The sequence below is a fragment of the Pollicipes pollicipes genome, unplaced genomic scaffold, assembly GCF_011947565.3.
Source record: "Pollicipes pollicipes isolate AB1234 unplaced genomic scaffold, Ppol_2.1 Scaffold_7261;HRSCAF=8764_pilon_pilon_pilon, whole genome shotgun sequence".
NCBI classification, from domain to species: Eukaryota; Metazoa; Arthropoda; class Thecostraca; order Pollicipedomorpha; family Pollicipedidae; genus Pollicipes; species Pollicipes pollicipes.
Window position 1 is genome coordinate 63041822 of NW_023597054.1, and position 15472 is coordinate 63057293.

Below are 15472 nucleotides of genomic sequence, written 5' to 3' on the forward strand. Positions count from 1 at the left end.
CCCGTGATCTTAGCAAAGACCTTTCGTGGTCTATGTCACTTTAAAGAGCATTGAGACTCGTGCCAAATTTGTCCACAAACCATTTCACACATTAATTAAAGTGGCTGACAAGTGGCAAAAGTGGCATCGCGAAACTCCCTGGCAAGCCCTCACCCCTATAAAAACCACCTTAACGAGGCATTTCGACTTGATAAAAGACATCGCTTTTTGGAAGGCCCATTTTGTGCATGCATGTCATCGGAGGCAAAACATGTATGCACCATAATTTGGATGTTAAACCAACATTACATTGTAAGCTGCCAGCGCAATAAAAGCCGACTTGGCACATCGTGCTGATGTAGTAACGATGAGTCAAAATTATTCGTGCAAGTGCATTTATCCCGAAGTCATACGCAGTCAAATGTATGCAAATCATTAGATATATTGTGGCGCAGCATGGCATGGACTGAATCACCTGATGGAAACTTGCATAGAGGCGGTGAACGAAGTATGCCCGCGCCTGACCAAGGCACGTGCCCATCGGATGCAGTCTGAAAGTACCTAGGGAATGTCAAGATCTGGTATAGGGACACCTGTCTATATTTCTATGTTTGTTCTAGCTTATCATGTACAGAATGGACAGGGTGCGTAAAGGGCGGGCAGGAGTCGCACGCAGACTTCAGCGCTACGGAGTGTGGCGCACGCGCCAGAGTTGGCCAGAGTAACATTCATCGTGCGGAATGAAACCGGTATGAGCCCGGCTCATGCTTCAATTTTACGGTACCATTTTGACATTCCGTCTTGTAACTATCGTTAAGTGCCGGACCACCCTGTGAAGCTTTTGATTCCATGCAGCGTTTTGCCCAATTCCCATCTCAGTTCAATGAAGTTTCCAATGGAGGCCTCTTTTCGTATCAGGCTATTTTCCAGCCAACTCATGTTAGATAGCCTCGGTAGATTTCGAAGATCGATCGCCGGGATGCGAGCTGGAATTTCCCTCCATCCTCGCCGACATGATTAGAAGCTGCTCATCCCACCGCCTCGCTCATACGGGCACTCACTCGCCGTCGAAGACAAAGCTGCCGCAGTGGCTGGAGCGGCTGAGTTCGGTCTCTGACGTCAGCGAGGCGCCATCCACCGAGCAGGTGCGCACCACGAACGCGGCACCGGTCTCAGCTGGCAACGAGACATGCCGGGGTGACGTGCAACACAGGTCAGATCAGATGCGAGCTGTCGACGAGGTCAACGTACCACGAACTTTGCGCGGTAGGTGCATCGTCTCAACCGTCAACCAGGCCAACCGGACACGTATCTCGCAGGGCAGGTGCTCCACCTGAACTGGCACGAGGCAAATCAGTCGCATGTCTCGCAGAGCACCACGACAACGTATAACACAAGCAGGCTACATGCGAGCACTTGCAGCTTTGTTTATTACAGGACATTAAGTGTCGAATCCTTGGGATGTCTCATGCAATGAGTCGCAAGTTTCCAAAAACATGACATAACATCAAAATGGTCCACTATACACAACTGTTGGATGGAGCAGACTCCAAATGGGGTCACATAAAACAAGACCTTAAATTCAAGTTGCAGGTTGAAGTCCAAGTCCTATGCATGCTTGGCACAAACGCGATCCCATTTGACCTCTCAGGCAACATTCCTCGAGCTCATCTCTGGCAGCGTCAGTGGAAATGACGCCACTGACGAGGCAGTCCAGCCGAGCAAAACACGACCTGCCTGACTGGAGCCTATTTGTCCATGGTTGCAGGTTCCGTGGTTCTATTGTCTCTGAGTGGGAACATGGAACGTGACAGAACGCATGACACTATGGCATGTGAGCTTTCTCGTCGCAGTCTGGCAGTAGAATGCATTGTGGAATTGAGTTGAGGTGACTGGATTGGTTTTGTATATTTCATTGTGGTTCTCCGAAAACATGACACATCACACAAAATGGATGTCCGTGCAACACATTTGAGCGGGTGCACATGCTATTGCTGCCGAGGTGCGAGCATTTTGCAGAATTGGCAACTAAAGGCAGGCTTTTGGCGACGACACGGTTCGCCGTGGATATCGGAGTCGTTTCGACGTAGCACTCAGTGTAATAAAGTAGGGATAACTTAGGGCAGGGATAAAACCGCCTCGAGCTGAATGCAATGCTGGTCCGGATCCTGCAACATTCATACGAACCGCAAGCCCCTGGTGGACAGGGCAAGCCAGCCGTGGCGGTTATATGCAATATGCATGGAGCATCAAACTGACTGGCAAACTGACAAACTGGCAATCAAATCGCAGAAGGAACTACAACCACGATAGATAATCATATAGTGTGTAACTTTAAAATGCAGGTCATGACGGCTTACCGAATGCAATTATTTTGAAGCATTTGTGACGCTTCGAAGTGTTGGAGGAAACGTGCTTTGCAAGTGTTTTAAGCACATAAGGCATACCTGTATGCGGCTGATGCGTATTGGACATGCGTTTGCGCCGGGAATAGTTGTCTTTTGTCGAGTGGCGGCGACAGCGACTTGTGGAAGCTCAGGCACTGAATACATGATCGGCCATGGATGCATGGCTGTATTGCATAGATGGATAGCTTTGGCCTGCAAATGGTTTTCTTTCCAACTGCTGTCAAGCTCATCCGGCTCTCACTGGACGTTCGAATCCGTGAATTACGTAGCCTGCTCGCTCGCATCAACGCTCCACACATTGGCATCCGTCAATTTGAAGAACGTGTGGTGAAGCCAAAGAAATAGGTTTAGAATGCCGATCTCTCGCCGGATTGCTGTCAGAATTTCAGTCCTTGCTAAGGCATTAGGCAAAAACCTCGGCTTAGGCTGGCTCAGGCATGTTGTAGTGCCCAGGTGTTACGCAAGTAGCCAGACGATGATCCTAATGTGTTGAACCAATGTAAAATACGACCAAAGTAGCATAACAAACATACATGTCATTACGGAAAAGTTCATCAAATTTTAACAGTGATATTTCAAATAGAAATGAATTGAGGTAAAATGCGTAAGCCATGCGGTAGCAAATTAGGTGCTAATGCGATAAAGGATTATGAAATACTTCTGAAAAAATTCTGAAGTGGTCTCTAAAATTTGGTTAGGTAATGCCAAAAGTGCCTTAAAGGAAAAATGGCACCCTTTTTACCTTCACTTACTATTACATCAGACGCGTCCAATTTGGTGTGTACTACCAGGCTTCTCGAAATCCTTCTAAATAAGTTAGAATTTATATTTGACGTAGACATTCCGGTGGAAGAAAGAGCATTAAATTTTCTGCTCACCTCCATGAAAGCAATACTTTCTTTTGCCTCGTTTTTCTAAAGTTTGTGACCTGTCATATTTTCAAGACAGTGAGTTGCCAGCATGCTTGTATATTGAATGCCACGAAAGCTTGAAACCCTCTTGATAAGATAAAAAGCATCTACAAGTATGAGCCTATGATCATGCGAATTCAACAGCACATCAAACTATGGCTTTGATTTATCTTCTTGAACCGCGCTTTGGCTCTTGGAAAAAGTATCACATGATCTTAAGTTACGCACTGGCTCAAATTTCAACCCATGCGCTCCACGGCTAATGGCCTTCGCCTGCTACTGCGCCAATCATATACGCCATTACTGGCGTCATTAATTTTGTTATTTTTATTATTCATTGCTATTACGATAACTGTTTTCAATGATTTTTAAGACTTATTAAGTAATATAACCATTTTTCCAATAAAAGTTATTAACTGCCATTACAAACGCTATTACTTGCGTTATTCACTCCAGTAGAGGTGCCACTTTTAAGCCCGCGGGCCGGCCATGTGCGGATTAAAAAGGCTCAAGTTTGACCTCTGGGAGTAACAGACGACGACGGCCGTACCGGCTCCGCCGTCGTCATAGCCACAGCCGTCGCGGAATAGGGCAACACTCTGGGTCTACTAAGAAAGGAAAAATGTAAAGCTGTAGCGAAACGCCGAAAGCGTAATTTGGACATGATCATAATTATAATTGGTCTCCTCATTGCATCTTCACCGTGCTGAAATGGTTCTACCAACAGCTACTATTAGACGTAACTTGTAACTAGCGTAACTTGATAACTTGAGGTCCTAGTCTTGATTTCTAGTAACTGGTCTAGAGGATGTTTTTGAAATATGATCCAAAGATGGGACGCCTTTTTTAATGGAAACACCTTCACTGATGATACTTTCGCTTTGAAGCAAAATGGTTGCGGGACACGGGCTATTTCACTAAAATAGCCAGATAGCAGTATTTCATACAACACAGTCAACAGAGCTTACCTTTTCCATTTCACGGTTGGAGATATATCGATACATGCAGTGTCAAAAACAACAGGTGTGCTGGAAGGCGATAAGTGCTCAATCTGTAATTTAGTAGCACAAACGCCTTTTTGTTGTTTTTTGTTGTTGAAAATGGTGTGGGTCTCAACGTTGATGCAACAGATAAACACGGATTTCTTACAATTAGTGGTCAAAATAATTGAGAACAGCAACACGCCATAACTGACTAAAGGCGGTATTTTCCAAGAGGCTTGGGCCAACGAATGGTGATAACCCAGGCCAAGCTTGTAATAGGCGCACCTAAGATAACAGGTATTCAACCGTTACTCATCTAAAAGCAAACCTCAAATCCCGGCCGAAATGGAACACCTCACATTAGAAAGCATATTGTTCTATTTCCATTGCATCACTGTAAGAACATCATTTTACATATTAGTAGAAAACATATCATGAATTTTCGAATTCATTAAGAGGCAGGTGGCCACGCGCATGCGCACGCGAACGCACAGCCACACACACGCGCGGGCACACACGCACACACACACACACACACACACACACACACACACACACACACACACACACACACACACACACACATACACACATACACACACACACACACACACACGCACACACACACACACAAAGCAGAATGCATGTATACGCACGTGCTCGCACATAAGCTCACAAAGGCATTCAAACACATACTGTTACACGTATCAACCGCCTTCAAGGAACGGGTAATAAACAAAGGCAGATTGTTGACATGCAAATCTTAGCACGTTTGTATATAGGCTTGCGTATATGAGTACCTGTTTTCGCTTAAGCGCTTTGGGCAAAGCAAACCGAAAATTCAGCATTCCAGTTGAAGCATCTGATTGATTTGTTTTCCACTACATAAACGGTGCATTTATCGCACAACGTGAAATGTGCTAAAAATAGGCATGATTAGAGTTCTTAGTGCACAGAGCAACCAACTTGCGGAATTGCTGAAAGGCTCCAATTCATAATCTTGGCGAAAATCGGGCTTGAATGAAGCCGATATACACGACAGACCGAGCATTAAAACACCACAATTTATAGAACATAGATTTGTTAGAAAATTCATCAAAACGTTGGAATTTCCTGACCACGAACGACCTATTCACACACTTAGCAGCCATGTGTGAGAAAGCATTTCATTGTAACTTGGCATTCAGTTTGGCTTACTTATTGTACTATAATGGTAAACACATTGAAACCTCCTTCGTACATGTTCAGAATGAAAAGACGCGTTCAGATGAATGCATGGTGGGTAAGTCATACCCTTGTTGTCAAAGGACTTGGAAGAATATCGAGTCACGGTAGAATATTGTTGCCTATGGTAAGCACAACAAATTCGCCATTTTTCCACATGCCTACATCACATTGTTTTATGTGAGCGATATGTATGTTGCGCATACGTAAAAAGTACAATATTGACCATGAATCTAATGGAAGATTTTGTGTCACAACCGCTCCAGCCCAATGCTCCTGCATTTCCGCGAAATGTTTCAACATGAGACTGTTGGAGTCCGGTAAACCAGTGTTGTACCAGCAAAACGGAAGCCATACGCACAAGATCTCTTTCCATCGACGACACGAATAACATACTTAGCTGTCATTAAGACTCAAAATTGGTATCCATTACTTTCAAGAAAAAATACTAGGTTTTCACCATGCATTCGAATGTTTGCACAAGTGGACATTTGATGTTTAATATCTGCGTCCGGATTTTACCAACAACCGAACATTCTGTCAACTACTACATGTTTCCAAACTCCAATACTCATCTCTCCCACCCACGTGTGCTTTTGGGGAATGATAGTTGTGACACATAACAAAGTTGAAAATATGTACGAATCGAACGTACGGAATGGTGTGTACGAATCCAACAGTCTACTCTTAGAAAGAATTTCACTGTCACACGGCGTGTTTACGTCGGTGACACTGAAAGAAATCAAGCTTATATGATAAATCGTAAACAACACAAAACGTCAATCCCTCAATACGTTCAGTCCAGTCAATATTAGATAGTTAATGGCTATTTACCACAGACATTTTTTCCGTACCTACAACACCGGCGAGCTTGATGCAAGCTGAGGAAGGAAACAAGCCTTGTCGGTTCTTCCAGGTGGTCGTGCAGCGAGGGCTCAACGTGTCCGGGATGTTGGAGAACGGGTCCTCGCAGCTGGGCATGCTGCCGTTGATGGAGACACAGTGGAAGCAGGCCATTCCCTGGATACCTGCAACAGGGTAGGCGGGCATCTGTCGAGTACTTTCCAAAACAATGCCGGTGATTCAGTCGCTCGGTGTGGGATCGTCGAAGTGTCCCTTTTCTGTAGAAATACCGCAGAACTGCTATATATCTTTTGAGGATATTTAGCGTCAAGCACTTTTCACTTCTGGACAATCAGTCGTCTAAGTTGTCAAGGTTTTCAAATAAATTCCTTGACACTTCGAAGCTTCATTATTAGCACTGAATCACGGCCAGAGGACAAACGAACAAGGGGGCTGCCATCCTGCGTTTCATTTTCGTTTTCACATGAGTATATTGGACCTGACCAATACAACTTGCAACCCTACATATGCCTGGCTGGAAAGATTTATTCCCAAAAACCGGTTTCTGGTTCTTAGTTCCTGGTTCCGGGACTAGGAAGAACCCATAATGCATTCTCGAATAAGACCAACAGAACCACCAGGAACCAGGATCCAGCCTCATATTAGGCCGAAAGATCCAGCAAGAACCACGAGCCCGCCCGATACTAGGTCAAAGTAACTATCAAGAACGAAGATTCAGCCTGGCATTATGTCAAAAAATTCAGCCAGAGCTCACATACAGCCTGGCACATACAGTCACGTGGCAAGAACCAAGATGCAGCTCAATATTAGATTGGGATCCAGCAGGAACCAATGTCCACTCTGAAATGATGTGCAGTAAGCAGCAAGAACAAGACTTGTACCTGAAGCCTTGTGTGAGCCTTGAGGTTTAGCCCACTCTACCATCGTGCTTTTTTGTAGTTGTGCGTCGCGCAGCCGCATGAAATCGCACTTACAAAGAAAAACACGACGGTTTCATCCATGCCGATAATGGTACGTCACTTTGTGCTTTCTGTCTGCTTTTTCAGCACACTAGGAAATGTACCAGGTTTTTTTTAGCGTGAAGCGTTTTAAAAATACTTTGTAGCTTCTGGTGCGCGGTGATTACCTCAGATAGAAATGCAGAATGCTCCTACATTCATAAAACGAGAATTAATTGCATGTCGCCCGTCATCCGACATCTGTCATGACCGCTGACGCTCTGACACTCATATACGTACTATCCGCTTGCCAAGTACCCTGATGATCGCTTAAGCTACCCAAAATATTACCAAATCTGCTTGCGATTTATGGATGGGCAGTCTTGGGTGGCATGTTAACCCCCATTGAGTTCCTGGCTTTCTTTTTAAAAGGCATTGGGGCTTCTAAATCATTACAAGGGAATCACAGGCAAGCCAATGCATTGTTGGATTTCAATTTGTATCTGGTTTATAACAGTGGGAGTAGAGTAGATAGGACTCAGATCGGTAAGTGCCTACCTGATGCTAAAGCTTTTTCCAGATAAGAAGAGCACTTAATTCACCTGAAGCAGGTCATCGTCGGGTGAGAAAGTTACCTTTTGACCCTAGCTGTAGACGGCAGCATCTTAGTCCGCTGAAATAAATCATTTGGCGGCGGGGGGGGGGGGGGGGTACAAATAGTAATTCATGACGGTGCATCAATCCTCGTTCCAGCAGACACCTGGAAACGGATCATTTGAAGCAGTACGCTTAAGCTGAGGTTTTTAAAACGATAATTATAGTTGACTGACTAGGTAAACAGAGACTATAGTACTTCCACGAAATTATTTTTTTAAAAAATTATCAGACGGGAGGTTGTATTTCGAAACTGTATGGTGTGCTTTCTATCAGTAAAACATGTTCCCATCCAATTTCTTAACTCTGACGTGTGCTGTCATCCGCTGCGGTTAATTGGGATTACTGGCAACATCAGAAGGAAAAGTAGTTTTGCTATGATAAGACAGGTTAGTGCAGTATAGCATATTTTAGCTACCTTGTAAGGATTAGAGCTCCCTTTTTCCATAAAAGCATTAATGAGTGGCATTCATATCAAGCTGTTAATGTGATCTATTCACAAAAAGGGTGGCTGGAATATGTGTGGAATGGAATGGAATAATAATAATAATGGAATATGCTATGTTCTATGTAGCCAGTTTGTGCTTTCCTTTGAATTCAGGCTGCCGTGTTTTATTAGTGTAAAGATTTTGTGCTGAGTTAATGTCTCCATTGAGCATTTCAGGCACCATCTATTCAGGCACCATTTAGTGATAATTTCCATTTGATTGGTTTTCAGTCTGTTTAATCCGTGATTTGGAAAATCCGGTACGGTACTTGTGTATGTTTTGGTGGTGATTTCTAACCCGGTCCAATCTGACCTGCGCGTTGATACACAATCCGTGGATGGATCCAATCCGTGAGATGTTCTAGACAGAACTTATACCAATATCACATTTTTTGTTATATAAAACGAGTTGTTTCAGATGAATACGCACACCTTGGACTAATTACCAAAAAAGCATACACAAGACAAAAGAATCGCTGAGTCAGCCTTATGAAGCGCACCAAGTGAATTCACATGATGCGCTGCGGTTGGGAAGATTGTTTTAAGGATACGGCCAGTTAAGCCATATCAGACAATTCTGATTGGCAATGCACAGACCAAACGCCTCACAAACCTGTTGATTGAATGCAGCATACTAGCTCAGGATACCAACCGCATGTCCAAACGACGCGGCAGAGCCGGACTAGTGCCAGCATTTGTACGTTAGAAACCATCCACGAGATGACTGTTACGTTTTCAAGTCATGTTTCGAATTGCGTGCCAAGAGGTGTAGTATGAAAAGGAACACACTGAAAGTATGCCATAAAATGGTAAGAGAAATTGTCAAAGAGTTAAAACAAAAATATATATGGACCGGACCATATCAGCGGTCAGTGGTAAATCACATCACGCATGGCGATCTTAAACGCGCTCAGTGTTGTAGCATGACAGACGTACGCTGGCATGCGGTTCCAAGCAGCTGCGATCCGATGCGAAAACACCATCTGTGTGGCGGTCAACGATGCCTGCGCAAATGCAGACTACCGCTGCCCGAGGCGAGCGTTTCACGGGTCGAAACAGCGGCGCGTGGGACAAAAAGCGAACGGAACTCGTGAGACGGACCTACCTCCCTTAGCGCCTTGAACACTTTAATCACATTGCGATGTGCCACTATGCCCTCGATCCTCGCTCATCCAAGGGAATTTAGAGCAGGAGTCATATTATGTTTTTTGGAGCTGCTAATTACTCTCGCAGCGGGGTAGGTCCTGTTTTTAATTTTGTATAGTTGACTCTTGGTTTCCCCACCCCACACGCACAGTCAGAACGTAACATGAAGTAACACCTGCGCCTGGATGATTATTTTGAGAAAATCTGAAGCGAAGTAATGATTAAATTTCTACAACAAACGATGATGCCAATGCATTTTTACAGCACTCGAGAATAACCAAGTTGTGACTTATTCAACTCGTCTGACTGCTGGTACGCGACCAATAGTGACTGGATGTATGATGGTCATTTCCGTTCAGTCCGACAAAAGCAAGACTCAGAGATACGGATACGATGACATCAGCATACGAAACGTGCGATGTGCGATTTGAGGTTGAAGAAAAGTGGTAGGCTCCGTTCACGTCATCCAGCCCCTTTTCCAGCTGACGCAGTAAAATATCCAAACAAGAGGTGTTTGTCTGAGTGTATGTGATTCGCAAGAAATGTATAAGTGCCGACCGACAAGAACCTGACTATCGCGCCGCGAAATGTTCGAGGCCATACTTGTTAACCCTTCGTAACTTAGACAATTTTTTTCTAGGGATAGAAATAGTGAGGTTCGTCCAACACATGCCACAGTTCTGAAAAAATCATCAAACGGCAGTCTGCAATGGTCTGGCCGTGTCAATGAGTTGCCGTTGCCTATGGCCCTGCCTATGGCAATCAGCTGTACGACCTAATGGCAAAGCTGATCGCGAACACATTTCTTTACCTGCAACATAACTTGTAAAGGTGTGCCAACCTGAAATCGCATGATGAAGTACGTCCCAGATAACCAACGAAGTTTAAAGGACCCTTCGACTGGCTATGCTTCGTCCAGGCTCGAACCAAATGGAGATGAAAATGACTGAGGCCCGGCTCAAGTCTGCGTGACCACGCTGCAGCGACATGGTCGTATCCTGATGGCGATTGAAAACCCAAGTTTAATGTCCGTCATCGAAGAACATGGCGGCAACCAATCACGCGTCGTTCTGAAGAACGCCGCCAAGGCACTGCTCGCACCACATGTGAGGCAATACCTGCCGACCAGCGCAGTCTATACGCAGACGGCTATATGGCTGGGACGGATGCAATTACAAGTAACAAGATCAGATGCAGAGAAAGCTTTACAACGACAAAACAAGACGAGAAAGCTGCACATTCCTAATATTCCGGGCTAATATTACTGTAAGCCAACATTTAGATTGTGTTTGATTTACAATGAGGTTCCAGAGTGCATGAAGTCGGAGATCAGAGAGCGCAGAGATGAAATGCGTTTTATGAGCATATGATAAGAAAGCTGTTTGCAACTGTACCGCGACTTTCCAACAGTCTTTTTGAAGACAGGTATGATTTTTTTAAAGCAGCAAGTTGTGCAGAAGACTCAAGCGGGACAGCTATGTGCGATGCGATGGCATGTGCGATGCCACCCTTTTGTACAACGTTTTATTGTTACGCAGCGCCCTCTTCTCAATTATTAATTTTAAAAAATGAAGATTTAGGCAGTGAGACTAGAGTGGGTATTTCACTTGTACAGCAGAAAAACTGCATCATATGATAGAGTGCGTGCTAGATTATGAAAAATTTGAGAGGATAAGTGGACGTCAAGCCCAGTGTCGTTTCATTCGGATGATGGCAAAAATGTATTATGCATTCTGGACATCCCTACCAATTCTGTACTATCAGCCATGCAACCAACTTCTCTATATCAATCTGTGGAAAGACGTTTGTTGCAAAATAATGTTTTTGTCTGCAGGAGGTTGCACCCTTTTTACGAAAAATCGGAAATAACGTGCAAAGGCTTAGCTTGTGAATTGAGACAACTGTTTGCCTTTGCACAGATATCTTTCTGAAGAAAAATGATGCATGCACCCTATTCCAGCCATTTCATTCGTGAATTATGAAGGCATGTAATGCACAGGTACATAATAGTTATAATTCAGTGTGCTCCAATTGCGAGTCCATGTTAAATCGCACTAGCGCCATTGGGAGTGCATACTTGTGTACTGGGGATGAGGATGTATCACCCCCAACCCTCCTCGAAAAATTATGTAAAGTTCTGGATGTGTTAGCTGCGGCCTTCTAAATGAGAAACGCATCTAAGCCTTTACGTTACTCTAATGCTTGGACGGACTGCAAAGCAATAACAACCTGAAATAGCATCAGCAGCATTCTCAGCTCTACCCAAGCCGTGGCACTCACCTGGCAACGCTATGAAGAAGGTGAAAGCGAGTCGAATCATTGCCGATCCTGCAGTTCCAGTGTCGAGTGCTCCCAGCCGGCCGGAGAAAGGTCTACGAGCTGCACCGTGCGATGCGACTGACGATCGAAATTGGCGGCGGTTCGGGGACTGGCACCAAAAGGTCAAGCAGACTGGAGCCGACGTGGGCGGAGGCGGCTTGGCCCGCTGCTCGAGATGACCAGGCCCTGCCGTTGTCGCAGCCCAGAACCCGCACGTGACTACAGCCCCTCCCGGTGGTCCGGTGCGGCCTGAACGTGGCCCAGATCAGCCGCAGACCGCAAATACCGCCGGTCGATCTAATCGGCGCACGAGAGGAGCTCATTTCACTAAACCACAGTAGATATTGCCTCTTGTGGTCATTAGGAACGTGTGACTCCAGGCATACCTCCCACCCTTCTAATTATTGGGGACTGCCTTAAGGAAAACCCATCCTCCCGCGTGAAAATGTACAGCCGACATGGTTACAGCACATTACATTAATAACCGCGTTGTTATTCATGTTTATAGTAACACCGAGATGCCATATATATGCAACCTAACACCGGTCAACAGATATAGTTTCTTACCCAATATCTCTGCACAGCTATAGTTTCTTACCCAACATTTCTACACAGCTATAGTTTTTCAACAGTTACAGTTTCTTACCCGACATTTCTTTAGCCGGAAAACGCTTCGGTGTCTACTTATTCACGATGACGCTCAGGTCAGTAGGCTGTAACACTAAGATTTAATGAAATCGCCGTGCTCATTGCATTTATGATCAGACTTCAGCCTTGAGCGCAGCTCGCACGAATGATCTGTCTGCACGCCTGCTAATTTCCTTTTTTTGCTTGCGGTCATCAGTACACATCGTGTTGAAATATAACCTCGCAAAGGTGTTGGTAGCGGCGGCAGTTTGTTTTCATTGCCGTTAAGCACATTCCGTTAGGGCGGCTTAAGGCGCTAGCTCCGCGGCTTCGCTAGCGAGCTGAAACATGAAATTAAGGTAGGAAGCCATGCTGCGTTAGGCCGGATAACAGCAGATCCTCGGACGTGGCCATATTGCTGCCTGCCATCTGGTAGGCCCAATAACGGTAAGCTGGGGCCTTCGCGCCACGAACGGCTGCAGCCATGTAACTTATGCACGCGAGCTCGTTTGAAGAGAGTGTTCGGGCTTACAAACTACCGACTGGCTGGGGTGCTGAAAACTGTTTTTTTTTTGTGTTGGTTGTTATGAATGTATACCATCACAACTAACAATTGATGACAAATGCACGTTAGACTGAGGTTGAAACTGAGGTCGAAACTAACCTGCTTTTTTACTGGAGAGCCTGTTTCATGGAGGAGTTTCTGGTGCTCATCTCGAATCTATTTATTGCAAGGACCGTAACAAGCAAGTTCCATGGGCTTTCTAAAGGACAGATTAGGTCACTGACCTAAAATGGCCCTGGCCAATATTTTGCTTCGGGAACATACCGCATGGGGTAATCCCTGATAAGCATTTGAATGGAAAAATAACAGTAATCTCGTATTTTTTTGGTCACCTTCACCCTCGTAAGTTCAAACAAGATCACTGACCTTAAATGGATACCAGTGATCTTTTTCTTAGAATAGGCATCTAGGTTTACGGCTGTTGCATAAGGAGCCCTGGGACACTTGCGCACCAATCTGGAGTTTGGCCTTGTTAGAACTTATTTTTCACAAAGTCATGATTTATAAACTTTAAATTTGGTATTTGGCAAACCCACCCTGCAAATGTTGTGTCTCTATCTATCTTAATTTGGAGATCTTCTTTGGGATTAAATTGATCTCTACCCCCAAGCGAAGGGTATTCAGTGGGCCACCCGGGGGCGTGTTTGACCATTTTCAAACATCCCTCCTACTGGTGACGCACTGGTGACGCTAGGGGAGACCTCCCTCACCGCACCATCCCTGCCTACGCTTTGTTAAAAGTAACCGTTTAGTCTGAAATTAAGCTAGAAATGCGCAAATGTAACAGGTCTGTGCGCAGCCTGAGAGGAACCGAGCGATATTCGGCTTTAAGGTCTTTATTTGCTCTTGAAGTCTTAGCGTGGTTTGCAGCCACACCAGAACCTAACGTTACGCTGCCCAAAACCTTCCTCCCTACCTTCCGATATGCTGTACCGTTATGGCCAGATCTGACCATCTGAAGGCAGTATTTTTCCGACATCGGCCGATCTTTCATCATATCCCGCGTCCTGTGAAATTTAATCTACGGGAAATGAAGAAGATTATGCTCGTTTCCTGCAACTATTATACTGTGTATCCAGCGTGCGACACCCTGCCTGTATATGACGTGACCTGGACTGCGCACCGTGGTACAATCATGATGTCATACATCATATCAATCAATATATATCATATATAATATATGATATCAATACAATAGCATATCCAACATCATTTTAATGCCCACGTTACACCGCATGGCTACAAATATGGGGATACAAAATCACACCACAGTGTAATGACTAGCGTTAATGCTTTTAAACCGATTACAAGCAGTCCAAGTGCAGCATAATGTCAAATTCCAATCCGATCCGACACAGTGGTCCGTTCTAACGTGCTTTGGTTCGTCCATAATCCTACCTGTCTCCAGCAACCCTCAAACGAGAAATATAAACACATCAGGATTGTAACACGAGCGGCAGATTAGCCAGCGATATTGTCATCCCGCCCCCAGCGGGAGGTCGATCGTCACCCGAGACGGGGCACTCGCTCACGGTTGTCAACAAGCACGGGTGACGTTTATAGCCATATGAAACGACACCTTGGCTTTTTATGTGGTCCAGGAACTTTCGGCCAAAATCATCGCATTTTTGTATGCGATAATAAAATTTGTATCGCACGTTCATTTTTCTTCATCTTTGCACCATGCATTTTTGTTGGTTTCTGACATAATTCTTTCGGATGAGTGGAGGCCGTTTTGAAGCTGCTCTCTGCCATTTAGATCGCTGACCTTAAATTAACTTCAGCTAGAAATACTCAAATGTTATTATAATAATTAACAACGTTGCAGAAATGCTGCCCCAATGATGTTTTTGCTCTAAGTGTGCGATCTCATTGGTTAGCGTAAGTACCTACCATTCGTTACTGTTGTGTCTAAGTGTCACCCAAACATCCACCCTACTTTTCGGTTATTCAACTGAAATTCACAAAAACGGACGATAAAAAGCGTGTCGTTGTCTCCTTCAAGCCCTAATAATATTCAACTATGCGAGTTCTGAGACACTACAACGCCGGCGCGCGCCAAACAGAGGTATCCCTGTTTGTCTGGAGAGCTGGATGGATGGGTGAGGGGGGGGGGGGGGCATAGCGTTTCATACATGTTATGAGTTCATTGGAGGAACATATGCCAAAATGTTCCCATCGTTGTTGCCATTGTTAAATTTTTCTAAGCACTCACGCTGGAAAACGTATATTAGTGAAATGAAATATTCACTTCAAGAACACTTTCAGGCCGCTTTTACACGATCAGATTAGGATCCCTCCCATCCTTAAAGACCATGGCGCACCATGCGCACCGCGGCCCACATGGTGCACCATGCGGACCAGGGA

General features: G+C 44.9%; 1 protein-coding gene across 1 annotated transcript in view; it reads right to left on the reverse strand.

Moving 5' to 3' along the window:
• The window catches only part of LOC119113273 (uncharacterized), a 22941-nt gene extending 10988 nt beyond the window's left edge, over positions 1 to 11953 (reverse strand). Inside the window, exons 1-3 of the mRNA XM_037237630.1 lie at positions 11875 to 11953; positions 6360 to 6533; positions 1041 to 1155 (exon numbers count right to left, since the gene is read on the reverse strand). Of these exons, the coding sequence (XP_037093525.1) occupies positions 1041 to 1155; positions 6360 to 6533; positions 11875 to 11914 (329 nt within the window). The 5' untranslated portion in view covers positions 11915 to 11953. The remainder of the gene's footprint in view (positions 1 to 1040; positions 1156 to 6359; positions 6534 to 11874) is intronic.
• Positions 11954 to 15472: the final 3519 nt, after the last annotated feature.